Below are 27,170 nucleotides of genomic sequence, written 5' to 3' on the forward strand. Positions count from 1 at the left end.
GAGAGGGACGAAATGGGGGTTATCAAGTCTCTAGAAGTGGGTTATCAACCCTCTAAATGGGGTCATCAAACTCTCAAAAGGGGGTTATCAACCCTCTTTAACAATTTTTCAAAATTGTGTCCCCCGTTGGCAATTCCAGCTTTTTTTTGTCCCCCCATTGGCAATTTACCCTTAGTTTGTAAAGTGGTGAGATAGGTCTAGGGAATGTGGGAGATGAAAAGACTCGATTGCATGACTCCAAAGAGGATAAGAAATGACAAAAAGTATTTTCATGGCAGACAAACATGGCATAGCTAAACTACACTTAATGCCAAAACTATATAATTAAAATATTCTACAGATAGTTTAGAACAATCTTCAAACACCGGGTCTAAATTGTATACTTCTTTTTATTAAGTATTCCCTCTGGGAAAAAATGTCTCCTTTCCCTGCCGCCTTTTTTGAAGGTTCCCACTTCACGCCACTTGTCTCAATTAAAATTCTATATATACATCTCAAAATCATCTTACACTCGGCACTTCTAAGAAGCATGGCACCTTCATCAGAGCTAGAGACCAAGCTCAAATCCACTAGGCTCTCCTAATTCACACCATCGCCTCCCTTTCTCCCACGCTACCTATTTTTAATTGTATTTTTAAAATAAAAGGAAAAACAAATTCTATTTTCTCTGCCCCTTTCTTTGAAGGTTCCCTCCTCACCCCACTTGTCTCAATGAATTAAAACTCTATATATACATCTCGAAATCATCTTACACTCCATACTTTTAAGAATCATGGCATCTTTATCAGAGCTAGAGACCAAGCTTAAATCCACTATCTCTTCATGGCTATCCCAAGTAGCCAATCAGAAAGCCGAAACAATACTCTTGTTTTCCCTTGCACTATTCGCCATTGCATGGTACACATGGTTGGCCAAAAAATCCAGCAAGGGCAAGTTTCCATTACCCCCGGGCCCACGTGGCTTGCCATTACTTGGATACCTTCCATTTCTCACAAGTGATCTCCACCACTGCTTTGGAAAACTCTCCCAAACCTATGGCCCGATCATGAAGCTCAGACTCGGTAGCAAGCTCTGCATCGTCGTGAGCTCCCCGGCCTTAGCCAAAGAGGTAATGTGAAACAACCAATTACTCTAAAAGCTTAATTAAGCTGTTAGAGATGGTGTTATTTAATCATTTATACTTAACACTCCCCTCACGTGTGACCCCTCTTTTTCTTTGGGTTGAACATGGATTTTTAATATTAAGGAGTTGTTGGGTTTTGAACCTAGGAAGGACATGCCATGAGGCAATGGCTCTGATACCATGTAAAACAACCAGTTACTCTAAAAGATTAAGCTATATGGTGTTATTTAATCATTTATACTTCAACAGGTAATGAGAGAGCAGGACCCAACTTTTGCCAACCGTGACGTGCCAGTTGCAGCCTTGGCCATGAATTATAACGGGAAAGACATTGGGTGGGCCCCTAACGGGCCCCACTTGCGCCTTCTACGTAGGGTGTGTAGCCGTGACTTGATGAGCAACAAAAGCCTAGACTCCGTTTACCACCTCCGCCGGCAGGAAGTTCGTCAGATGGTGAGGGATGTACATTCCTCGATCGACGGCCCGATTGACCTATCTGAGTTAACGTTTCTAACGGTGCTCAATGTGCTAACGAGCACGGTGTGGGGTGGGACCCTCGACGGGGAGGGGAGGCGTACGATAGCCGCCGAGTTTCGGGAGTGGACTCAGGATGCCATGGCTCTTTGTGCGAAACCTAATATCTCGGATCTTTTTCCTGTTTTGGCGCGGTTCGATATACAAAGGGTGGTGAGGGAAATGAATAAGTTGGCCGAGTGGATGGACAAGGTCTTCGATACCATCATTGGCCAAAGGAGGGAGATGGATAGCAAGGAAGGGGAGAAGAAAGGGAATAAAGAAGAAAGCAAGGATTTCCTGAAATTGCTTTTGGAGTTGACGGAGGACGGTGACCGGAAAACGCCTTTCACTGTAACGGACCTCAAGGCTTTGTTACTGGTAATTAATCATTCTCTCTCTTCTTTTAGAATAATCAGTTCTAAGACATATGCCGAATAGGCATATCACTCAAGCTCGCCATGCGGGAGCAAAATTAAATTTTAAAATTTATAAGGTATTTAGTATGGTTTTAGATATAACCATATTAAGTGAATGAACGTTCCGACTCGTTTCAAAAAAAAAAAAAAAAAATTGATCAAATCATTGTACGTAGGCATCCGATTGGATAATTTCTACGCGCGCCCATCAAAGGTACGTGAGTCATTATCTGTATAAATTACCAGTTTTGATGGACAGGACAGACGACTGAACAGTTAGAAAGTTTCTTTGATGACCATTTGGATAAGTTTTGGGTCTCAAAATGTCTCACAAGGTCACGTCGTGTATGTGAAACCAAGACCGAGGAAACTCAGAAGACTTTGGAAAATCCAAAAAAGTCAATTTTACGTTCCTTAAAACACAATTTAACTCACTTTTGATGGATCATATATGATGTCTACGTGCATCGTCCAGTATTTCCAGAATGTACAGTAGAGCCCAATTCATAAGATGATACCAACCGTTCATTTGATGGGCCGCAATACAAATAGGCTCTACCCCATAAATCATCTCCATAGGATTATCTGAATCCTTCGATCTGTAGAGGACTGCACATTATAGATACCTCTATATATCGGATGGTTTAGATCATACCTATGGAGATGATTTACGGGGTACAACCTATTTACGTTGAAACCCATCAAATGAATGGTTTGGATTATCCTATGAAGTGGAATCCACTGTCCTTATGAAAAATATTAGACCTCACGTGCACACAGCATATAAAATCTCAGGTATGAGCTCTTAAATATATACTTATTTTTCTAAATAAGACACTACAAAAAGCAAAGAAAGATAGTTAAGCATGCGTTTATTTGATTAAGGTCTGAGTTTAGCTTTGTCTACAATGGCTTTTCTAATAATTCTCGAGAATATTTGAATTATTCACAATTTTTCAAATCAGGTTTAAATCAGAGAATAACAAATTCTGAAACCTTTCATGAATTTTTCAATTATTTAGAGAATTTCATAACTCCTCTGAATGATGTTCCATGTTCATAAACCAAAGGCAATATTAAATATTTTAATTTAAACAATGACATCTTGAATTTAATGGAAGTATATTGTCTCACTGACTCTTTTAACAGGACATGATGGTGGCCGGAACTGATACAACATCAACAATGGTGGCGTGGGCCATGGGCGAGTTGCTGAGGCATCCTCAAGAGATGAAAAAAGTCCAAGAGGAATTAGAACAAGTAGTTGGAATGAATAACGTAGTAGAAGAGCCTGATTTGCCCAAACTCCGTTATTTGGATGCAGTCTTGAAGGAAACTCACCGTTTACACCCTGCACTCCCTCTCTTAGTCTCTCGTAGTCCAAGTGAAACATGTGTTGTGGGTGGATTTACAGTCCCCAAAGGGTGCCAAGTCATGGTTAACGCGTGGGCAATACAAAGAGACCCTAAGGTTTGGAGCAACCCCTTAGAGTTCAAACCAGAGAGGTTTTTAACTGAAGAATACAGCAAATGTGAAATCAGGGGAACTGATTATCGTTATGTACCGTTTGGGTCCGGGAGAAGGATATGTGTAGGACTCCCCTTGGCTGAGAGGATGCTTCCTTTTGTAGTAGCTTCTCTCGTTCATTCCTTCGAGTGGAGGTGGCCAGAGGGGACTAACTACGAATTTGCAGAGAAATTTGGGATTGTTACGAAGCAAGCCGTGCCTCTGGTTGCCATTCCTTCACCAAGATTATCCAACCCAGAGCTCTATGCCTAACAAATTAATCTGAATTGGGTTATTCCTTGTATAACTGCTGGTGCTCTAAGGTTGGCTTTGTGTCGTCTGTGTCTTGTTTTCTAGTATGATTTGGAATAAAGTTTACCATTTAGTGACCTTATACCAGAGGGATGTATTCACGTTGGGCATATACATATGTAACAGGTTTCGGTCTGCCTCAACCGATCAATATATTATGAACGTATAATAAAGCTGCATAATATTACAATTTGAGGCTATTTGATTTTTGGTTGACCAAATTGTTCCTGCAAGTCAAATGAACTAATGCTTAAGTGCATCTTAGAAATGATTGTATATGCTTGCATGAAGGGATTAACTTGGATGCTGGTTGCAAATTGTGAATCAATGTGGTCTTTTAGGGTAGTTATTATGCGTGGAAAATCTAAGTGTCTTTTGTGTTTTCTATAGTTCTTAGTGTCTTTTGTCTAGGCTAGAATATCAAAGATTCAATGTAGATTTCCTATGATCTTGCTTGGGGTTCCTAGAAGACTAATGGGGACTACAACAAAGTGGTTAATTTATTTGCTATTTTACGAGTGTCTTGAGTATGGAGTCATTGCTCCAGAGATTGTAAACCTAAAAGGAGCTTTAAGAGAAAGGTTAGGGAGAAGCTTCAAGGGAGAAGAAGTGTAGAGATATTAAGGGAAAGGAGGAAAGAACAATAAGTCTATTGTAAGTTAAAAATCGACTAGAGAACCTTCTATAATCCGCCGACCAAAAACACAGTGGGCCCTCGTTGTTTGGATGATCCAAAGCATTCATTTGATGGGCCCTGACATAGATAGGGTGTGCCCAAAAAAACAAGCTCCCTAAGTTCATCCTAAACCTTAGATAAGGTGTGTCCACAAATCGAAGGGTTGGGATGATCCTATGGAGCTGATTTTTTGGGCACACCCTATCTATGTCCTGGCCCATCAAATGAATGCTTTGGATCATCCAAACAACGGGGGTTCACTGTGGTTTTAACCTCCACTGTCCATTTCTAATATCCACAGATTGAAGGGTTAGGATGATCCTATGGAGATGATTTTTTTGAGAACACCCTACCTGTGTGTATGTCTTTTTATTTTGGTGGATCTCTACACGGGCCCTTTGGCTGTGGATCTCTCAAGTTCCATTACCTTGCTCTTATGATCACAAACGTACGGCATTATCGATCCATTCAAAATTGACCAATAGTTGTAATAGCATTTGAGGTGTTTTAAAGAATCCGAAGTGATCTTATGCTCGCATGAAAAGTTCATTATCTTTCTTTGCCTGGCTACTACTTGGTACGGCTGTCAATGGACCTAGATGGTCCGATGGACCATCCTAATCCAAACCTAAACAGATAGGATCTAGGCATATTACTAGGACCCATGGACACATTTCAGATCCCTGTCATAGGATCTGAAATTATTTCCAATTGACAACTAACAAATACCTGTAGGACAGTCCCAAATCCAATTTTATTATGCTATTTTACAAAAATATATAGCCTCTATTTTTTTATAACTTAAAATAATATTTCAGGGTATTTTTAGTAAAAATATGCCATATATATCTTTTTCAATTTCTATTTTCAGTATTTTGTCACTCAACTCTCTCAAGTCTTGAACCACCCTCTTCTCTTCCTTCTCTAACCATACATTGATACTTTTAATCGCGTACCATGTAAGCAGGACCTACCAGGACACTCTAATGGACTGAACGATATTAAATGGATCATGACGGAGACACCGGAAGTAGGATCCAAAGAACACTCCGATTCTGATCTAAACAATAATGGATTTGAACGGATTGTGGCTAAGACATAGGTGGATCTGATCCGATGTGGATCCGTGCACTCCTATTGCTTTGGAAGAACTTGAACTCTTATAAATTACTGGAGTTATCTCTATTACTGAGTTATCTCTTGACCTAAGTAATCAGTAAAGCGTATGAGGGTAAGTATTGCATCTCGCCCCTATTGAAAAAATCTGCTGATGATACGAAATCATCTGATTCAGAGAATGATGACCCAAGATCAAGCCTACAACGAAGCCAATTTTTTTCACTCCTCAGATAGTAAAGACAATCTAACAGAAACAGAGGATCCAGAGTCATCCGCTTAGAATGAGTCAGGGAGAGACATAGAGCCTAGGCAAGAAGCCCTGATGTTTTGCATTCATGACTAATCTCTCTTCGACAACGACATAACAGTAAAAAAACAAAGAACAAGGAATGTGAAGGTCGTTGGGGCGAGCTATCACAATACGGCGTGACAGTAATGTGACACAGCATATTTGTTTTTGCTTGTAAACATCACACCTTTTATTTATTTTTAGCAAATGGCCGGCCTCCCGGTAGGGTGCACTTGTCTGATCATCTCTTATCCTCATTGGACTATTAGAAGACGAGATGTTTTGCATTCATGACTATTGTCATTTTATTTCAGTTCTTACTCGCAGAGCATCTCTTATCCTCATTGGACTATTAGAAGACCAACTAGGGCAAAGACAAAAGACGCACCTCAGTTTCAAATATCACCAGCGCTGAAGTCAGCAGACTCGCAGTCACCCGGAAGCAAACCCATGACTTTACGCCAGAGAGCCACACCCTTCCGGGTTAAAGTCAGCAGACTTTATTTAATATATACGTCCCGTTGAAAATTTTGCAAGGGACAATAGAAATTTCTATCATTCCGTAAACATCATTTTAACCTTAAAAATCGAAAAGTCAATCTACTTGCCAAAAATTACATTAAAAAAAGAGAGAGACTGGAATTCTCTGAAGACTTTAGTCTTGTTATGAGTCCCTGAGAGTATAGAAACAAGGGTTTTGCTAGCGGGCACTCGTTAAGGAGCATTTAAAGCACCTATTTTCATGCACCCCCACACATATATCCTCAAACACATTTATTACTGGAGCAACGATTGTAGTCGAGATTTTATTTCCATAATTACAATTTCAACAAAAGAGGCTTGGGTTTGGTTTTTACAAAAATACCCCCACCATGACAAAATAACAAGAATACCCTTATCTCATAAAAGATAACGAAAATATCCCTACTTAAATCTCATGAAAAATGACAAAAATACTTATATCTCATAGAAAGTGTTAAATACACCTATCTCTTCGAAGAAAAAAACTCATATATCATGGAAAATAAAAAGACCCTATCTCATAGAAAATGATCAAAGTACCACTCACTCATAAAAAATGACCAATACACTTATATCTCATAGAAAATAAAAAAAAGACTTATTTAATGCAAGACAATTTACATGGTGGACGGCTCTGCACTTACGTGCAACCCGAAAAAAATACTGGTGACCGCATTTTTTTGGTGATCCAACCATTCATTTTGTTGGGCCCGGATTTTATTCTCTAATTCAGATCTAATTTTATTCTCTAATAAAATCTTCTCCATAGAATGATCTTAACCCTTTGATTTGAGAAGGTTTAAAATGGACACCGCAATATTAAAAAACTACATAGATCGGGGTTAGGATTGAAAAATATTTTCTGGGCACGCCCCCAACAAATGAAAAAAATACGTGTGCCGACATTGTTTGGGTGGGTGATCCAACCATTCATTTATTGGGCCCTAATGTAGATAGTGTGGGCCCGTAAAATCTTCTCCATAGAATGATCTTAACCCTTTGATTTGAGGAAGTTTAAAATGGACACCACAATAAAAAAAAATGCATAGATTGGAAGGTTAGGATCATCGATCCTATGAACAAAATACACTATCTCATGAAAATGACAAAAATAAACGTATCTCATATAAATAATAAAATATTTCAATCTCATGGAAAATGGGTTAAGGTACTTTGGCTATTATCTTTTATGACATAAGGGTATTCTTGTTATTTTCTCGTAATAGAAATGAAATTGTGGGAAACGGTTCTCTAATAATAAATGTTTTTTGAGGATAAAAGTGTGGGTACATGAAAATAGGTGCTTTAAATGCTCCTTAACGAGTGCCCTAGCAAAACCCTAGAAACAATTCAGGATTAATTAGCAACAATTCCGGGCTTGAAAATGTATTCTTAGATGGACACTTATACTCTGTCTTTATAGATAAAACACTTGGATTTATTGATCAAATATCGCGTTTTTGCTATGCCCGGTGGTCCACTTTTGAGGGAGAGATAGCCACCTCATATGAATTAAATGAATCAGGCAAAATCTACAAAAATGTGACCCTGTCTGGCTGTTCTCTCCTGCAAAAGTGACCCTACAAATGGCTTTGCGAAAGTGACCCTTTATATAGTTTTCATTCTATAGTCTTTTAGGACATGTTCGGCAACGATGAATTTTCTTTCCATGGAATGCAGTTTATCACGTGGTGAGAGAAGGCCAAGGAGGGTGGGAAGTGTAAAGACTAGAGATTGCATGACCGAAGAGAAGTTAAGAAGTTGCTAAAAAGTAGGGAAAAAATAAGTTATATTTGGATTAGAGTTTTTACTTTTCTTGTTTTCAGCCTTTACAAGGAATATCCATGTAAAAAGACTCCAATTTTTTATTTGATTTACAAGGAATATTTTCTAGATAGGATAAAGATCTTCAAATCATGAAAAATCAAATTTCCTCAAGTCATGAAATTGTAGACACCCTATTTTGACCGGACCCAAGTTCGCATTGTTTGTGCAAAACTCTACCAAATCAGTGAATTTGGACTCCAAATTTCATCCTAAGCTAGGTTGGGATCCCACCAGGGTCCCTGCAAAATTTCATCGAGATCCGAGCGCATTCGCCCAATGAACGAACCGGGACAAGTGTCGCAGTGCAAGTTCAAAAAGGGGGGTGAATTATCCTGACGAGGTCCGGGCAGATAGGACACGATAGTGTCGCGCGCTCATCAAATTTTAGGGCGAACCGCGCTCTTCATCAAGCAGTAGTGCCGTTATCAATTTTCTTATTTTCTTATAAAAAGGAAAAATAAGAGGGATTTTCATTTTTTCGCAGAGAGAGAGAGAGAGAGAGAGAGAGAGAGGGGATTTCTGGATCTTCTTCTCTGGCCAACTTGCCGGATCTCCAGTTGTTCACTCCACAACACAATTTCTTCATCTTCTTTATCTCTATCTATATCACAAACACCACCCAATTTTGATCCATAAACCCTAGATCTACTCCCTTCTCCTTAGATCCATCTCAAATCTCCATTGATTCCGACGGTTTTGCAGTAATCCGCTCATCTACTCCGGCTAACCTTTCATTTTCTCCGAGATCCATCATTTTTCTATAAATCTGCCCCTATAAATCTTGATTTCCTAATCCTAGTCTCTCCTCCATCTTATCCAGCTAGATCTTGATCGGAATCCGAGCAAATGCTATCACCAGCAAGGTTCAGCTTAAAATTTGAAATCCGTATCATCATGCTTTAAATCCGATGATCTATAGTTCAGATCTACTAAGTTACAATAAAGATCCAAGAAGTTTTGCTGAAAATTGACAAGATCCAAGGGTTTCGAGTTCATATTAAAGAATCACTTGTGATATCTGTTCATGTGACTGGAAATCAAAGGTCGGATCTAAATTTGAACGTTTATTCATTTGCTGAGGTAATTTTACACATTTTTTTTTTAGAAGTTTCTATCTTATGATATGCTTATGATGATGTTGTAGATGCGTTTTTACAAAGTTTCATCGATTGAGATCAGTTTGATAATATACGATTGTGATTTACAATAGTTTCTATGTTAACTCTTGGTAAGTTTTCCTAGGTATGTAGTCTGATGATTATTATTTTTTTATGGTATATGCAAGTTTTGGTTGTTTAGACATTTGCATAGCAAAATAGCTGAGATTTTAGCTCTCAAGTGTGAATGATTTTGGGTTTCGATCTCATCAAAGATTCAACCTTACATTTAAAGGTATTGATTCCTGGAATGCATAGTCTGTTTGGTGTTTCTTAATTTATCTAATTGATGATGTTCAGATATCATATTCTTCTGATCAAGATAGCACAATTGACTCATAATGAACATGATTAAATCTATCAGGTTGTTATGCCTTTAATGATTAGAGTTGTTGTTTATTTATGTAATATGTTTCTTGTTTTCGGTCCTTGTTACTGGATTTTAGATGTTGTGAAAAAAAAAAATGTGTTACCTTGTGTGGTTTGAAGTTCATTTTACCTTACTTATTGAAATAGTAATTGGGTCCCAGCTACATCATTGCTTGGATTTCACTTTTGGTATTGATAGCAGCCCATATATTGTTCTTTGGACAGGGTAATGACCATAGCTGCTCTTTGTGCTTATGCATTTCACATTTTGAGACTTTTAGATTGATTTAAGCACATGGCTGCTGCTTCACTAGCCTATGCACTTAACTGTTAAGACTTTGGACCTGGATAGAAGCATAATGGCTGTTTAACATTGTTTAAGTGCTATCCCAACAGGTTAAGTATTCTATGGTTATGATTGTGGGTTGGGATAGAAGTATATGTTGTTTCCTACCACAGTATAGTTGCTGTTCTACAGCTTGTATGTTTTGGAGTTGTAATTTTAGATGAGTTAAAGTGCATATGATTGATGTTCATCACTGCATAGTTTCTGTCCCACAGATGTATGCACTTCATTGTCTTGATCCTTGTTTGAATGAATCACCTCCTATTTTGGCATAAATCCAACCCATGATTTGGCACCTATTTTGCACAATTCAGCCCAGTTTCAACCCCAGTTTTTGTACAATCCAGCCCCAATTTTGTACAGTTCAGTCCATGTTCTGTACGCCATAAGATCAGTTCATCCATTCGTAGTTTAGCTAGTTTGCATTATTTCAGTTCATGAACTGGGCACTTGTTTTAGCATTGTACAGTTCATGATTTTTAACAATTACTGCCTCAACTATGATAGAATGGGTTGTCAATGTTGCTGTGATATTGGTCAGCCCTCATTCTAGTATTTGAACTTCAAGGAAATGGTAAACTTGGTAATGGAAGGAATTCATTTATTTTAGTATTGGCAATCCTCATGGCATTTCGATAATAGCAGCCCTTTATATTCTAGGAATGAGATATCAAAACATGGCTGTGCAGATATCATTTTCTATTTGGTCCCACTATGTTCTGATAATTGCATGTCCAGGTTTTACAAAGAAATGATGCAACTAGTTGTTTTGTCATATCTGTTGTTCGTTAGTGTATAACTGTTGTTCTATGGTTTCTATGCTTCATAGTTATGATTTGTTTGAGTTAAAAGACACATATCTGCTGCCCATTAGTGCATAACTGCTATCCTATGGTTTCTATGCTTCGTAGTTGTGATTTGGTGGAGTTAAAAGACACATATCTGCTGTCCTTTAGTGCATAACTGTTGTCCTGTGGTTTCTATGCTTCATAGTTGTGATTTGGTTGGGTTAAAAGACACATATCTGCTGTCCATTAATGCATAACTGTTGTCCTATAGGTTCCATGCTTTATAATGGTGATTTGTTTAAGTTAAAAGACACATATCTGCTGTCCGTTAGTGCATAACTGCTGTCCTTTAGTGCATAACTGTTGTCCTATAGGTTTCATGCTTTCTATTGGTGATTTGGTTGAGTTAAAAAATCACATATCTGCTGTCCATCATTGCATAGCTGCTATACTATAGTTTCTATGCTTTATAGTTGCGATTTTGGTTGGGTGAAAGAGCACATATTTGATGTCCATCACTATGAAATTGTTGCTCTTATAGGTTGTACTCTCTCTAGTTGTGAATCATACTTTGCTTAGCACATGAACTGTTTTCATAAAAATTGGATGAAAATTTGAGATTGCCTAAATTAAAGACAAATGGAATTAGTCTATAAACTCATGGATGTGTGTTAATGATGATTATATCAGATGAGCTTGTTTGTATTTCAAAAGTTATATTAGTAACCTTTTTCTCACCCTTGTTAATCTATTTAAAATAGTTATCATATTTTGAATGAGCAATAACCTGAATATATTAGTCATTCCATTATTGGTTGTAGTCTATTATGAATCTCATAGTCCTCAACTGACATTTGAATGGGTGGGAATTTGTTAGACAATTTGGTGTAATCTGAAAATTGATTGGCTGATGATGGCTTTTACGGGTATTTTCATTTATAGTTAATCATTCATTTGAGAAATGATGGTAGTGTAATTTCATTGATAGGGCTGTTGAGAATTAATTTGCATCAATAACATCATTTGTTATGTCTATTGATGTTGGTTGGTGCTCTAAGATCGTGCATTCTCTCTTTGATTGTCTCAACATGTGCCCATCTTTTAGGGGACTTACCCAGTCCAAGTAGTCCCCCCTCCGTTGTATAGTAGACTTACTTAGTTTTTTGAAGATTTTTAAATCTTAGATAACCCTTCCTGTTTGAGGGCGACGAAGGCGTTAGCCCAAGCCCATCCTTAGGGGATTTGGTCAGTCCAAGTAGTATTCCCCTCATTTGTTTAGTAGACTTGGTTTTTTTTAGGCACCATTAGATGGTAGTTCATCTCTTCCTCATTGCAAGGGCAATGAGAGAGTTATCTGGAGCCCCATTAGGAGACACACTCGGTCTCATTAAGGTGATTCTCCTTTGGAGACATGCCTTGTCATTTTAGAATATATCCCTTAGGGAGCCCATTTTTAGTTTTGTAGAAAATTAACCCATAGGAGGCATACACTGCCTCGTTAGAGTTTAGTTATACCCTTGAGGAGACAAGCTCTGTCTCGCTATAAAGTCATACCTTCTTAAGGAGACAGGCTTTGTCTCGTTAGTGAGTTTCTCTTTTAGGAGGCTTATCCAGCCTCATGTTAAAGTTTCTCCTTCTTTTGGAGCGAGTCTTTGACTCGTTTGTCCTTTTAATGGTATTATTAGAGAGTCTTTGACTCATTCGTCTTTTAGGTAGTACTATTAGAGAGTCTTTGACTCATTTGTCCTTATTAGAGTCTTTGACTCGTTTGTCTTTTTTAGCGATATTATTAAAGAGTCTTTGACTCATTCATCTTTTGATGGTATTATTAGAGAGTCTTTGACTCATTCATCCTTTGATAGCGGTATTAGAGTGTCTTTGACTCATTTTCCCCCTTTTCTTTAATATTTTTAGTTAGGAGTTTCTCCTTATTGTTGTTGTCGTTCTCTTCTTTAGAGACTAGCACAGTCTCATTGGAGCTTTACCTTTTGGGATCTTAGATCATTTCCTTGTCTTTGGCATTAGCTTCCCGGTTTAAGGGTTTCCCCTGTTAGTCCTAGGGTTTGGCCCTAGGGTGTTGCTTTGTGTTCCCTTAGGTCTTTGACCAAAAGGGTGAAAATATTTGGAATCTTAAAATCACAAAAACATTAGAAATTTGAAATTCAAAAATATTGAAATATCTTAAAGTTAAAAAACAGTTGAAAAATATCAAAATCCTTAAGTCATTTGAAGTGCTTTAAAGTTTTAGTGGTAATTAGGAGAGTTCGGTTTCGAACTACGTTAGCTTGATCCTCTTCCACAAGGTATGTAGTGCAGCTTGAGATCTTTATCCCAAGTCAAGCCAAACTTTGTAAATACACTTTGTAAATCCTTCAAAAATCATCCAACAATCTATTAAAACTTTGTTTTCAAAAAGATCTTCCTCTAGAGTTAGGACTTTGTCCTAGGTACAGTTTTTTTTTTTAGAGTTAGGGGTTTGTCCTTGATGTATTGTTTGTTTGTTGTGTGCTTGTTTTAGAATTAGGGGTTTCTCCTAAAGTTATAGGAACGCCTCCGTCCGGTCAGTTGACGATCCACATCGCCGACTGATGACTAGAATATGATGCGTTAGTCCGCCCTTTGTTTTTCTTAGGAAAGCACAGCCTAGTTACACATAGGTTGTAGGAACCACCTGCATTAGCTTAAGGCTAACCTGCATTTAGTTAGGGCATATAGGGTGTTCTAAAATCCACAATTCATTAGAATTTAAATAATCACACAAGAAGCTTTAATAACTAGTCCGGTCTTTTAGATCGAGTCTAGGATAGATGTCTTAGGCATCATAGTTTAAAATAGGTGCAAAGAACTACGTGACTCTGATTATTGGGGAGGTGGGGATATGTAGGCTTCTTTAGATGAACATTAGACCATCCAAGGACTCGGGTCTAAATCGTTCGAGTTTTAGGATTTGTTGTGTTGTTATGTTGTGTATTTTATTGTGTTCTCTTACTTTCATGCACATACCTTATACCTTTAGCTGTAGGATGCATGTGTTTGTCCACCAGAATTTAGACACCAATTAAGTATGTCACTCATAACCTAGCTATGATTAGGCGACACTTCTTTCATTTATTCTGTGCATTCTTATTATTTTATCATCGGGTCATGCATGTTTAGGTAGACGTCCATTCGGGAATATTTGTTCCTATTTTACATGATTTTCGCCCAAAACTCTTCAAGGTTAGTAATAAATGGCATAAGAGACCAAGTGCTTGCACTCGGAAATTGGGGGTGCTCTTCGGACCTTCTCCATTCGTAATCAGGCACGATCCCATATATATTTCTGGTTATCCATTGTACAGAGCATATTTATTTTTGGGGTTCCATGGCCTATCCATGGATGGCGACTCTAAGTTTGTTTTAGGTACGTCTTGGTTTCGAGCCTTGGCTCTGGATTAAGACATATCGCATCTCTTTTACATCACCACTCGTGCTGTGCTATGAGGGTGTCATCCGTTTCGAGAGTTCCTTGGTGGAGCTCTCCTTGATGTGGAGATCGAGAGGATGTAGGGACTCGTTTCCTCATCATCCTCAGATCGGGGTCCACAGAAATTTCCTTTATTAATCACCGTTTCTTCAAAAATTATACTTGTTGTAGGAACCACGTCTATTTCAAGAGACCTAATTTCATGATAGTACTTGAAATTGAGTTCAACTTTATTGTTTCATTTGCATCCATTCTATCTTTTATATTTTCTTCTCTATTACCATTACAGATGCGACCACTTTCGATTTGACAGTGCTTATTTTCACGTTTTCTATTATTTTCCAGGACCAAATCTTCATGCTTTTTGACAAAAGACATTTTAGAGTTGAGAATTGTGTTGATAGAAAATTATCCTTACAAGTTAATGTATGCTTTCAGATATTTATTCTTTACTTGCTTTCATGATCTTTTGCAGATTAAGAAGAGTAGAACCCTCATCTTTACAAGATTTATGATACGTACGTACCTCTTATGGTGTATGTGTTGTAGTTACAAGTAGTTATTAGATGGTTGTTTGTATTAGGGTTATGGGTGTTAGTTTTAATTATGTGTCATGTTAGTGGGGTAAATGGGTTGATGATGTGGCTGCCTTTGTGTTTGTATTTAACTTCTTTATTTCAATGAAATGAGAAGAAGAGAAATTTTACAGCAAAGGAGACTTTGTTAGGAGAGTTATGGTTCCTCTTGAATCGAGCCGTTAGGAGGTCCGGTTGCCTTGAATCAACCTCTCTCCCCCTCATTTCTATATTCTATTTTGTTTATTTGTATTACAGCCGATTAGGCACGTAACAAGTGGTATCAGAGCTGTCGATCCTACGCCATGCTTGTGTCTTCGAAACTTTTGGAATCCATACGAGATGACTTCCGGCAAATCAAATTGCTTGTTTCGAATATGATGGAAGAATACCAACGATTCACGGAAGGTTTGAACACAATCAGTATAGAGATAAAGGAAATGCACAAAGAATATGAAAAGTTGAAACTCAAGAAAGTTGACATACGTGTAGAGAAAAGTGCAAGAATTGATGGTGACAATGATAGTTCTGTTAAACGCTCTGCGAAGGATTATGCTGACTTTGTTCAGTCATTTGATCCTTTCATCACTTCAATGCAATTCCATGAAGAATCATATTTCCTTCCGGCATTGATGATAACTGATTTTGAAGGCGGAGTTCGAAAGATCGAGACCGTTGTTTTTTAAGATCTTGAAAGCCTAATGGTAATTGTGTCCAACAAGATTTGGGATCATGGTGGATTAAAGTGTTTTTAATCAATAATTCGACCTTGAGGACAAGGTCGTTTGTAAGGGGGAAGGAATGATACGTACCTCTTATAGTGTATGTGCTATAGTTACAAGTAGTTATTAGATGGTTGTTTGTATTAGGGTTATGAGTGTTAGTTTTAATTATGTGTCATTTTAGTGGGGTAAATGAGTTGATGATGTGGCTCTCTTTGTGTTTGTTTTTAAGTTCTTTATTTCAATGAAATGAGAAGAACAAAAATTTTACAGCAAATGAGACTTTGTTAGGAGAGTTATGGTTCCTCTCGAATCGAGCCGTTATGAGGTCCGGTTGCCTCGAATCAACCTCTCTCCCCCTCATTTTTATTTTCTATTTTCTATTTTGTTTATTTGTGTTACGGCCGATTAGGCACGTAACAATTTAGGTTTAAAATCTTCCTTCTTTTTGTAAAAACATGATTTATTTTCCATAAAAATGCATTTTTATTTCCGCTATGAGTTGCATTGCAATTACATTTACCATGGTCTCCCTAGCAATATTTGACAGGCATCTATAGGGACTAAATCATATCTCACTTCTTCTTTTTACTTAGGCTCCGTTTCTTTCGACGTAAAAATGAACATAAAACAAATTATACATCCATTTTTACATTTATAAAATTTGTTTTACAATATGAACATAAAACAAATTTTACGTCCATTTTTACGTCGAAAGAAACGGAGCCTTAAGTCCAATGGAAAACAAAACTAAGCAATGAGTTGTAAAAACTATCTTACCTGCTTTGTATCTCACATACTTTCGTTAACCATTGTATCTTATATAATTGAAAATGTTTTTCCTCTTTCAATTGTAGTTTGTCCACCATCACCCTTTAAACAATGTTTTAATTGGATTATCTATAGATAATTAATGAGGTTACATACTTTGTCTTGAGGTACACCTTGTCCAAAAGATGTCAGGTCAATGCCAATATGCCATGCTTCTTCATTCATAGTCTTTGGAGGTGATAAAGAGTGTCTCTTGAATCAACTGACACTCTACACCTTGATCCTTGATAAGAGAATCATCTCGTATATGTTGATCGTAAAGAGAAACTTCTACTCACAGCTTTGTTCAAGATATTATAGATGCAGTACTTAGTGGACTAATGTGCTTAGGGACCATGTTTGTGATGCTAGAGGGAGAGAGAATGTGTGTGTGTGTGTGTGTGTGTGTGTTTGTAATAAGGCAATCACATGATTTCAGTGTTTGGGTGAAACTTTTGTATTGGGATTAGGATTGAGATTTTATATAAGATCTTGCTTGTAAACCATATCTTGTATCTTTAAAGTCTTAGCATAGTGAAAGCTCTTTGATCGCCTTCGTCCATGGACGTAGGTTTAGAAAGTGATGAACCGCATAAATATGGTATTATCGATTTGTGACCATATTAGATTATAGAGCCTGCAAATGCATCTTTGCCACTGCATGCATCATCATTATCAGAAATTCAAAACTGTCAACATTTGATCCAACACCATGGATCTTGTCAGCCACACTATCAATAGCCACACTATCTTGCAGTGTTCTATTTTTCTATGAATAGAACACTGCAAGAGTATCCAATATTTTTTGTACACTGATAATTTACCTGAAGAAAGCTTGAATAAAATGCTAATATTGAGATCTAAAAGTTTTATTATAGTGTTGGTGAACATGAATTCCAGGAGTTGGCAACATGGCTCATGGTAGATTGAGGAATTTTTTTATATATGGCATTGGTAGGGGTGTAAACGGATCGAATTCGGAGCGGATATGGCTATATCCGAATTCGATTACAGTATACACTATCCGAATTCGGATTCGGATTTAACGGATATTTAATATCTATTACCGAATTCGTATCCGTCGGATATTGTTCGAATTCGGATATTATCCGTATCCGTTTATCCGGTAAATTCGAACATTTTATTGCAGCACTTTATTTTTTTCTCCTACTTACTCGAATGAATTTTCCAAACCCTAAAACTAGACCTCTACATTCTGTGGACCCCGGTCCGAGAGAGAGGTGGGGGACGAGCCCCCAGCGGCCTCTTGGATCATCCACGTGTGAAGAAGAGCTCTACCAAAGAACTCTCGAAACGGATGCCACCCTCATAGCATAGCACGAGTGGCGATATAAAAGAGATACCTTTCGATTCGGGAACAAGTCCGGATTCGAAACGTACCTAAACAAACTCAGAGTCGCCATCCACAGTATACGGCCATGGATCCTTTAAACAAAAATATGCTCTGTATACCATGGATAACCAGAAATATATATGGGTTCGTGCCTAATTACGAATGGAGAAGGTCTGAGAGCACCCCCAATTCGTCCGAGTGCAAGCACTTGGTCTCTTATGCCATTTATTATTAAATTTAAAGGGTTTCGGGCAAAAATCATATGAAATAGGAACAATTCTCAGGAATCGTCTACCTAAGCATGCATTTCCTGAGGATAAAGAAATAAGCATACAAAATGAAATGAAAAATGTGTCACCTAAGCAAAGCTAGGTTATGAGTGACATGTCTAATGGGTGTCTAAATTCTGATGTGCAAACACATGCAAGCTATAGCTAAAGGTATAGGATCAATACTAAAAAGTAAGAAAACATATCAAATCATACAATAATTACACAACAAATCCTAAGACTCTAAATTATTAGCCTGAGTCCTCGGATGGTCTGGTATTCATCCAAAGAAGCCTACGTATCCCCGCCTCCACGAGAATCAAGGCAACGTAGTTCTTCGCGCCTATTCTAAGCTAGGATGCCTAAGACACCTAGACCTCTATCCTAGACTCGATCTAAAAGACCGGACTAGTTATTAAAGTTTCTTGTACGATTATTTAACTTTCAGTGAATTGTGAATTTTAGGACACCCTATATGCCCTAACTAAATGCAGATTAGCCCTAGGCTAATGCAGGTGGTTCCTACAACCTATGTGTAACTAGGCTGTATTCCCTAAGGAAAACAAATGGTTGACTAACGCATCCTATTCTAGTCATCAGTCGGCGATGTGGATCGCCAACTGACCGGACGGAGGCGCTCCTATAACTCTAGGACAAACCCCTAACTCTAAAACAAACACAAACAAGCACACAACAAATCAAAGACAAACTCCCTAACTCTAAAACTCTCTATCTAGGACAAACTCTTAACTCTAGGGGAAGATTTTGTTGAAAACAAGGTTTTGAAGAAAAATGGTTAAAACATTTATTTACAAAGTTTGGCTGGACTTGGGATGTAAATCCCAAGCTGCACTACGTACCTCATGGAAGAGGATCAAGCCAACGTAGTTCGAAACGAACTCTCCTAACACTTCAAATGATTTAACGGTTTTAATATTTTTCAAATGTTTTTGAGTTTCAAATTTCTAATGTTTTTTTTGAATTTTAAAGCTTTTCAAATGCTTCGGACCTTTAAATGTTTTCACTTTTAAAGTGAACACGCAAGTAACACCACAAACTAGGGCAAAGCCTTAAATCCAAAGGGAAAAACCCCGAACAAGCAACTAACGCCTCAAAGAGACGATCCACAACAAGTAACTGCTGTCCCAAGAACAATGAAAATGATCTAAGATCCCTAGCAGGTAAAAGCATCTTAAAGAATAAACTCCTATCTAACAGACGAACTAAAAGGCTACGGGGCAAACTCCTAACATATAGGATAACCAACTCTAAATGAGAAGCAAATGAGTCCAAGACTCTCTATTGCTCTATAAGGGAGGTCAAATGAGTCAAAGACTCGCTCTAAAAAGGAGGGCTCTAACACGAGGCTAGGTAAGCCTTCTAAAGGGAAAACTCTCTAAATGAGACAAGACTTGTCTCAAAAAAAAAAAAAAAAACATTCTAATGAGACAAAGTGTGTCCCCTAAAATGAGACTCATGGAATTTGGAAGGTCTGGACATGATTTGGAAGCGATCCTAGAAGTTTAGATGTCTAGGTTGACATATAGCACGGGCTCACTCATTTAGGATATATATAAAAAAAAAAAACATTGAAAGCACTCTGCACGACATGCAATTTTCGCAAATAAGGCTCTAAAATATAAAGTAAATCATGAAAATTGATCAAAATGTGATTTATGACTTGCTAGCATGCTCATCATATCCCAATACAAGCATTAGAATCAATATAGGCTCAAAACAATCTAAAAAAAGAAGAAAGGGTGAAATTTCCACCCAACATGTAATTTTCACCAAAAATGGTCAAAAATGCCAAACAAATCATGGGAATGATTCAATATATGATTTAAAACTTGCTACCAAGCTCAAAACATCTCAAACAATCATTAAAATTGAATAGAGCTCATATTGCCCATGCTTTTCAAGAAATGGCACAGTTATGTCATATAATGTGAAAAATGCAACTTTGCACTGACTTTTAGACACCTCAATCATCAAAACCATCAAAAACTCTAACAATCAAAATTGTAGATCTTAGCATGAATGACATTCTCTCAGTTGACCATTTCGTTTGGATCTAACCAGAAGTGGCCGGAAAATGGTCTCTTCCGATCCATCGCCATTAAAAGACATATTAGTGTTTTTACTGAAAGTTCGGGCTCAGTTTTGACACTTAAAATATCGCTTCTGGAAAAATTCACTCAAGGACAAAGTATTAGAAAATCTTGTGAAGAACATTTTTTCTTTGTATGGCTTCGGACGAAACAGACCTGGAATAGCCTAAAAATGGCCAACAAGCTGCTGTTGCAGAAATGACAGTTTTTTCAGAAAAACTGAAGCTTGCAAGTCGTTTTTGACATATTAAAAAGCCTTTATGGAAAAAGTCGCTCAATAAGACAGTTTTGGGAAATATTATAACGAACACTTTTCCAGTTGATAGTTTTAAACAATTCCGACCAGAAGCCACCCAAAAGTTACTCGACACGATAATTTCTAAAAAAACTATACAAAAACGAGGTTATGGGCTGAAAACTTTAAACGGGCATAACTCTCTCGTCTTTTGGCCAAATTTGGGCCGCCATATGTCGAACTGACCGGCTCGACGAGATCTACAAGATTGATGATGTTTTCTTTTGAAAGTTTTCAGCATTTGAGGTCGAAAATGAGCAAATTCAAAACAGGACAGCAAGCATGTACAATTTTTTTTTTTTTTTTTTTTTTTTAAAAACATATCATCCAAGGCTTCCATGAGCTACTGATTCCATAAAAACGAAATAGTGAACATATATTTGAGTGGAAAATATTGATCAAATTGTATTTAAAACATAATGATGAGAAACAACATCAAGGTGTGCAAGGGCTTCCATTAGTTGAAACTCAAACATCTCTATCATTTTCACATGTCAATCAAAAGAATGGAAGGGAAAGACGAGAGCATGAATCATCAAAATGAAATGTGGTTATACAGATATTCCAAAGTAGGGGCTAAAACGGGGGCTGAACCTATGTAAAACAGGGCTGAAACGAGGGCTAAACTTGTTATAACAAGGTGGAGGCTGCACATGTTAAAGCAAGGTGGGGCTGCCATTGTAAAGGGCCATGGGCTGTTAGCACCAAGAGTTAAGTGCTGTCATTACCAAAATGAAGAAGTGGCTGCTATGGATATCATCATGCTCAGCCAACAAAATGAGGGCTGAATTGGTGGACAGAATTGTGCCAAACAGAAGACAGATTTGGTGGACAGAATTTGTGTTAACAGTGGACAGATTTTATGCATCAATTGTGCTGAAATGTGGACATAATGTGCACCAAAATAAAGGTTGAATGCATGGACAAAACTACGCCAAAACAGGGATTGATTATGGACAGATTCGCTGAAACAAGAGCTGAATCTGTGGACAGATTTGTGCCGAAACAAGGCAGATTTATGGGCAGAAATCTGTACAGAAAATTAGCCAAACCCGCGCCAAAACAGGGCAGATTTATGGGCAGATTCATGAGCAGAATTTATGCCCAAACAGGGGCTGAAGTGGGGCTAAAAACTGGGCTCAAACAGGGGTTACAGTGAGTAAAATCTGTGTGAGTCTGTGTTGAAACAGGGGAAGCAGTCATATAGCAAAGACTCATACTACACTACAAGTACCTACCTACTAAAGCAAATCCCAGAATTCAAACATGAAATAAAAAAAACTTCCACATTCCCTATTCATCAGCCCCACATTTAAACCTACTACTATCCCATATAATCACCCCACAGAAACCAAAAACTTCCTAGTTGGGAGAAAAAGACATACCAAAGCATGAGCATTCATAAACCAAGCTCACGTCTCCTGGAGCTCTTCTTCCTTATCCTCATAATCACCCTCCTCATCAGCTGTTGCATCCTGGTACTACTGATATTCCGACACTAGATCGTTCATGTTACTTTCAGCCTCTGTGAACTCCATCTCGTCCATCCCCTCTCCCGTGTACCAATGCAAAAAAAAAAAAAAAAACTTTCCTTCTAAACATGGCTGTAAACTGCTCCGAAACTCTCCGAAACATCTCTTGGATTGAGGTCGAGTTTCCAATGAAAGTCGAAGCCATGGAGAGTCCCCAGGGTGGGATGTCGCAGACACTGGACTTCACATTGTTGGGAATCCATTCAACAAAGTAAAATGAGTTATTGTTCTGCACGTTGATCATCTGCTCATCGACTTCCTTGGTGCTCATTTTGCCTCTGAACATGGCAGAGATAGTCAAGTAGCGACCATGGCGGGGGTCGGCTGCACACATCATGTTCTTGGAATCCCACATTTGCTGAGTAAGCTCAGGAACGGTAAGAGCACGGTACTGCTGGGAATCTCAGGCAACAAGTAACACCACTCATTGTTGTAGAGATCAAGTGATTCAGATCACCGAAGCTAGGAGTAGTAAGCTTGAGAGTTCTGAAGCAGATCTCATAGAGTGCCTCATTATCCAGCACCATACACTTATCAGCAACCTCTGCTGGACAATTAGATCATCGAATTCTGAAGTGGAACTGTATTCCTCGTTGTAATTGACAAGAAACGAATGTTTTCTCTCTCTGCTCCTAAATTTTTTATAGGATTCTTCATGCTTTTCGTCTTCTTTCAATCCTCAAATCCAGAAATAACAATCCTCTTCACTATATAACCTGGAATTTTCCTCTCGATCTCTCACCCAATCTCTGTACTCTGTTTTTTTTTTTTTAACTTTCTCTCTCAATCTTGAAAATGGAACTCTTCTGTCTCTCCAACTCCTCACTAGCTTCTCACCCTCTCACCTTCCCTTGGACGAAATTAAAAAAGAAACCTCTCTTTTGCAAACAGATTTATAGATATATAATGTTGAAAGGATGTATTTGAGAGTCTTGGAGGATAAACTATGTTAGAATTTCATATCTCAAGCTTAAAAATGCAGAAATGATGATGCTAAAAACAGATGCGTAATGGAGAAGCAATAATAGCTGAAATCAATGGTGAATCGCTGGATTTCATGGAGATCCACCGGATTCTCACCGGAGAAGATAAAAAACAAGAATTCAAGTTAGAGTTTCAAAGGGAGGAATAGCAGATCTCCTTCAACAGTTACAGAGCAAGGTGAAAATTCTTGCCGGAGAGATGATCGGAGCTCACCGGAGCTTTGACCGGAATTTGGCGAATTCGATCGGAGAAGAAAGGCACAAAGTGTTAGGATTTCAATGGGAAGAAACTCTCTCTTAAGAACACAAGGAACCCTAGATCTGAAAATGAGCAAGGATCCCCAAAATGAAGCTCTCATTTGTTATTTATAGAAATTTTGGTTAATTAATTAGCCCCATAAGTTTGTGAGACAACCCCCCTTTTATGTTATTTGCCTTTGGCTTTGGTTGCATAGGGTGGCCCATGTAAAAATTTTAATGAGATAAAAAAAAAGAAGATAAATTCGTGCTTCTCTGGTTACCCAGGGACACCCTCCTGCAGCAAATTACCCACGTTTTATTCCCACCAGGCCACCTCCTGGTTAGGATAATGCACACCCCTTCTGCAACTCTAAATTCACACAACACTACCTACCCCTCTCGTTTGCTATGCAAACCGCAACGGATTTTTCTGAAATTTTAGAGGGACCTAAATGGGACCCTGACCTATGCTAGGACTGATTTTGGGATATTAAATTCACCTATTTAAAGGATTTTTTTAACAAAAACAACAGTTTAGGGTTCGGTCAAAATGGGGTGTCTACACATTCTCTTCACAAAAATAACTCTCAAACCCTAAAATATATGAGATCCTCTTCTTCCTTTTAAAACAAAGGCAGAGAGAGAGAGAGAGAGAGAGAGAGAGAGAGAGAGAGAGGGAGCCGATGGGGATGGATGATAGTGTTGGTAGTGGTCTTTGGGTTTTTCCTTTTTTTTTGTATATGATGGAATGGGTTTGGGTTATTTTTGTTTTTATTTTATTTTTTTCTAAAAAGAATATTCACTTTTCTTATAGAGACAAAAGATAGTGTGTCATTACTAAAAATAAATATTAATGATATTATTAATAATAAATAAAAAGGATTTACTTCTCGGATTCGGATGTTAAACGGATCGGATATACCATTTACCAGATTCGCATCCGCTAAGAGCCGGATATCTCATAAACGGATTCGGATAATATCCGCTTGAAACGGATTTGGATAATATTCGCTTTAAACGGATTCGGACGGTAATCGAATTTCCGAATATCCATTTACACCCCTAGGCATTGGTAAAATGACCGTGCATAAAACAAAAACAAGACCATGATCCACAGCAGTCTAGATCGATAGGATTATGCTGTATCATCCTTGACAATAACAGATATCGCACAGAACTTTCTCAAATTATTTTAAAGTTATTGATTGACAATAGAAGCTTGCATATTTAAGAAGTCTTTTCATGCTTGTTTCCCCTGCTATGTTTGCAGTTTGATCAGTAGAATGTGAGGGCCACCTTCTATTTACGCGTCCAGTCTTAGAGGGTATTTGTGCCTTTCCTCAATCTTTGTTGGAACTCCTTGCCGGCACCACACTTGAGACTTCCGGGGTATGCAGCCACTGCTACTATTTACTTCTCCAGGAAAGGGATTTTGCATGATTTTGTTTTGTAATGTGATGAGTCTGGCCAGTGAGTAAGAACGAAGGGCAAAAACTCTCTAATTTCATAATCATATCATCAGGTTCTTTGCCTGGGACTTAATCAACCAATTGTTAAGACCCTGTTTGTTTTGAATTTTGAGAATTGATTTTGGTCCAAAACTGATTCTTGGCAATGTCAAGTGTTTGGTTTGATGTGTAAAATCAGTTGTGGGCTCGAATCGGTTCTCCATCCCAAGAACATATACACATGTTGCTGCGATGTAGAATAGATTTGAATCCAAATTTGATTCTAAAACTGCGAAGCAAACGTCCAATTTTTTCAAGTGATTTTGGACTCGAAATCGATTCTTAAAATCCAAAGCAAACAGGGCCTAAGAGAATGGCTCAAAGACATCTATCTATTGATATTCATCTCCGGGAAAATAATAGTGGTGAGCTAGATTTCTTCTCGCACTGATTGGATATAAGCTCAATTTGGAAGGGGCATCCAACCTAACCATTTTCTTTAGATTGCAATATCAAAACCTTATAACAGCCATACTTCCAAACTGAAAACTCCACTATAGAAAAGTGATTTGATCTCTAACAGGGTAGACAATTACTGCTGGATTGTTATAAGTTTCAGATAGCTACTCACAGCCAATCACAAGTGTTTAGCTATCTATTCATATTTATCAAATAAAACGGCTGTGGATACCGTGTCTCAATATTAATGTTGATGATAAATAGTTAAAACGAGAACTGTGGCAGTTTACGTGCACGAGACATTAGAATTAAGAAACTACCAGGGTAACTACAAAAACTCGGGTTGCCTATATTAAGCAGATGGATGCGCATAAGTGAGAATGAGAGATAGCTAGGGTATGGTAATCCAGAGGATATATACCCTGTCAGGAGGATGCAGACTCGTCAATTATTCCTAAACATATGTTGCCAGATGACTTTTCTGATTTGCAGGGAATTATGCCTATGTGGTGGCAGTTGCTTTATTTCCTGTAAACTTCCTTGTAAAGACTTTTCATCTCCTCAATCGGGAGAGACTTTTCCATTTTCAGCCACGGCCCATGTATTAGGTCCATTCACAATTAAACAAGGGGAGATTAACTCATGTTGAGAGACTTTTCTTCTCCAAACCTGAAGAGATTTCTCATTCCCATTGTGGCCCACCACAACTAATCATATGCACCCCACCTAAGACAACTGTCATCTCACTAGATGGGATGTTGTCAACAACCTGATGAGCCACCCATGGTTCACTAACTAATATGGCATGTTTATCCTCTCCCAATGTCCCCAATGCACATGTTATGATACTGATAAAGACACGCAATTTTTTTGAAAATCAATTTATTTATATAAAATAATAATACATATGAATATGATTTGGAAAACAATGCAAGTGAGTGTAAGCAATGCGTCCAGGGATTGTCACGTGATGATCTTTGCTAATGGCCACCATCATTTCGTATCGCATTTCCTATCGAGGGCAGTGTCCACACGATCAACACTAGGGACCATCGCAAAAGGCATTTAGCGGACCGACTGTTGCATGAGAGAGTAGCCACATAGGATGGATTAAATGCATAAGACAAAATATTTTGAAAAGTGAGCATATGTGGCTATTCTCATGCAACAGTCAGTCTGTGAAATGCCTTTTGTGATAGTCCCTAACAAACCCCATTCAATAAGATAAGGGAAATTGATGAAGAAATTGTGTCAAATTTCTAAAATGGCATATGAATGGCGTTTTCACGCCCATCTGGTGCCATATGATAAAAGACAAAAATGCTCTGGTCTTCTTTAATTTTTTTCTATTTTTTCATCTCTGCCATCACCGATGACCATCCCTGCAACTCGAAAGAAGAGAAAGATGAGGATGAAGAAGAGGACGAGGTCGAAGAGGACGAGGTCGAAGAGGAAGAGGAAGAAGAGGAAAAAAAAAAAAAAAGAGGAAGAGGAAGAATACGAGTAAGAAGAAAGTAAGAGGAACGACGCTGGGAAAAATGGAAGACACCAAAGTCGGAAAAAATGGAAAAAAAAAAGAGGACGAAGAAAAAAATGAAAGTTCAGTACTTGTTGGTGAGATTTAGGGTTGACTTGATAGAATGTGGGGTAGACACAATTAAATGTGGGATCAACTTGATGAAAGTTAGGGCCGATTCGGTGAAAGTTGGGGTCGTGAATCCCACATTTTACCATGTCAACCCCAAATTTCACCATTTTTACATTGTATTGATTTCTTCAACCGGATTTTTTGTATTAAAGCTTTTTGTCAATGTTGATTCAATTCATGTCTGGAAAGACCGATGTAAAAGAATGGTTTGACATGACTTACTATTCAGGCGGTCGACGGTTGATGGTTGCGCTCTCTCGACGGAAGTTACTTGAAACACAACAGTGTCTTC

General features: G+C 38.0%; 1 protein-coding gene and 1 pseudogene across 1 annotated transcript; both read left to right on the forward strand.

Annotated features, from left to right (window-relative positions):
- Positions 1-527: 527 nt before the first annotated feature.
- Positions 528-4,073, forward strand: LOC143877366 (flavonoid 3'-monooxygenase CYP75B137-like). Its single transcript, XM_077379377.1, has 3 exons — positions 528-1,108; positions 1,373-2,017; positions 3,205-4,073. The coding sequence occupies exons 1-3, from the start codon at positions 773-775 to the stop codon at positions 3,832-3,834; spliced, it is 1,611 nt and encodes a 536-aa protein (XP_077235492.1). The 5' UTR covers positions 528-772; the 3' UTR covers positions 3,835-4,073.
- An 18,004-nt stretch (positions 4,074-22,077) lies between these two features.
- LOC143876573 (uncharacterized) lies at positions 22,078-22,405 on the forward strand (annotated as a pseudogene).
- Positions 22,406-27,170: the final 4,765 nt, after the last annotated feature.

Source organism: Tasmannia lanceolata, unplaced genomic scaffold (assembly GCF_043159265.1).
Source record: "Tasmannia lanceolata isolate RefF3 unplaced genomic scaffold, GAP_Taslan_0.1 ptg000005l, whole genome shotgun sequence".
Lineage (NCBI taxonomy): Eukaryota > Viridiplantae > Streptophyta > Magnoliopsida > Canellales > Winteraceae > Tasmannia > Tasmannia lanceolata.

Bases quoted from the DNA above. Each gene is read 5' to 3' on its own strand.
- LOC143877366 (XM_077379377.1), top strand. From the start codon at position 773: ATGGCATCTTTATCAGAGCTAGAGACCAAGCTTAAATCCACTATCTCT. The intron at 1,109-1,372 runs GTAATGTGAAAC...ATACTTCAACAG, and splicing joins CCCCGGCCTTAGCCAAAGAG to GTAATGAGAGAGCAGGACCC. The intron at 2,018-3,204 runs GTAATTAATCAT...CTCTTTTAACAG, and splicing joins ACCTCAAGGCTTTGTTACTG to GACATGATGGTGGCCGGAAC.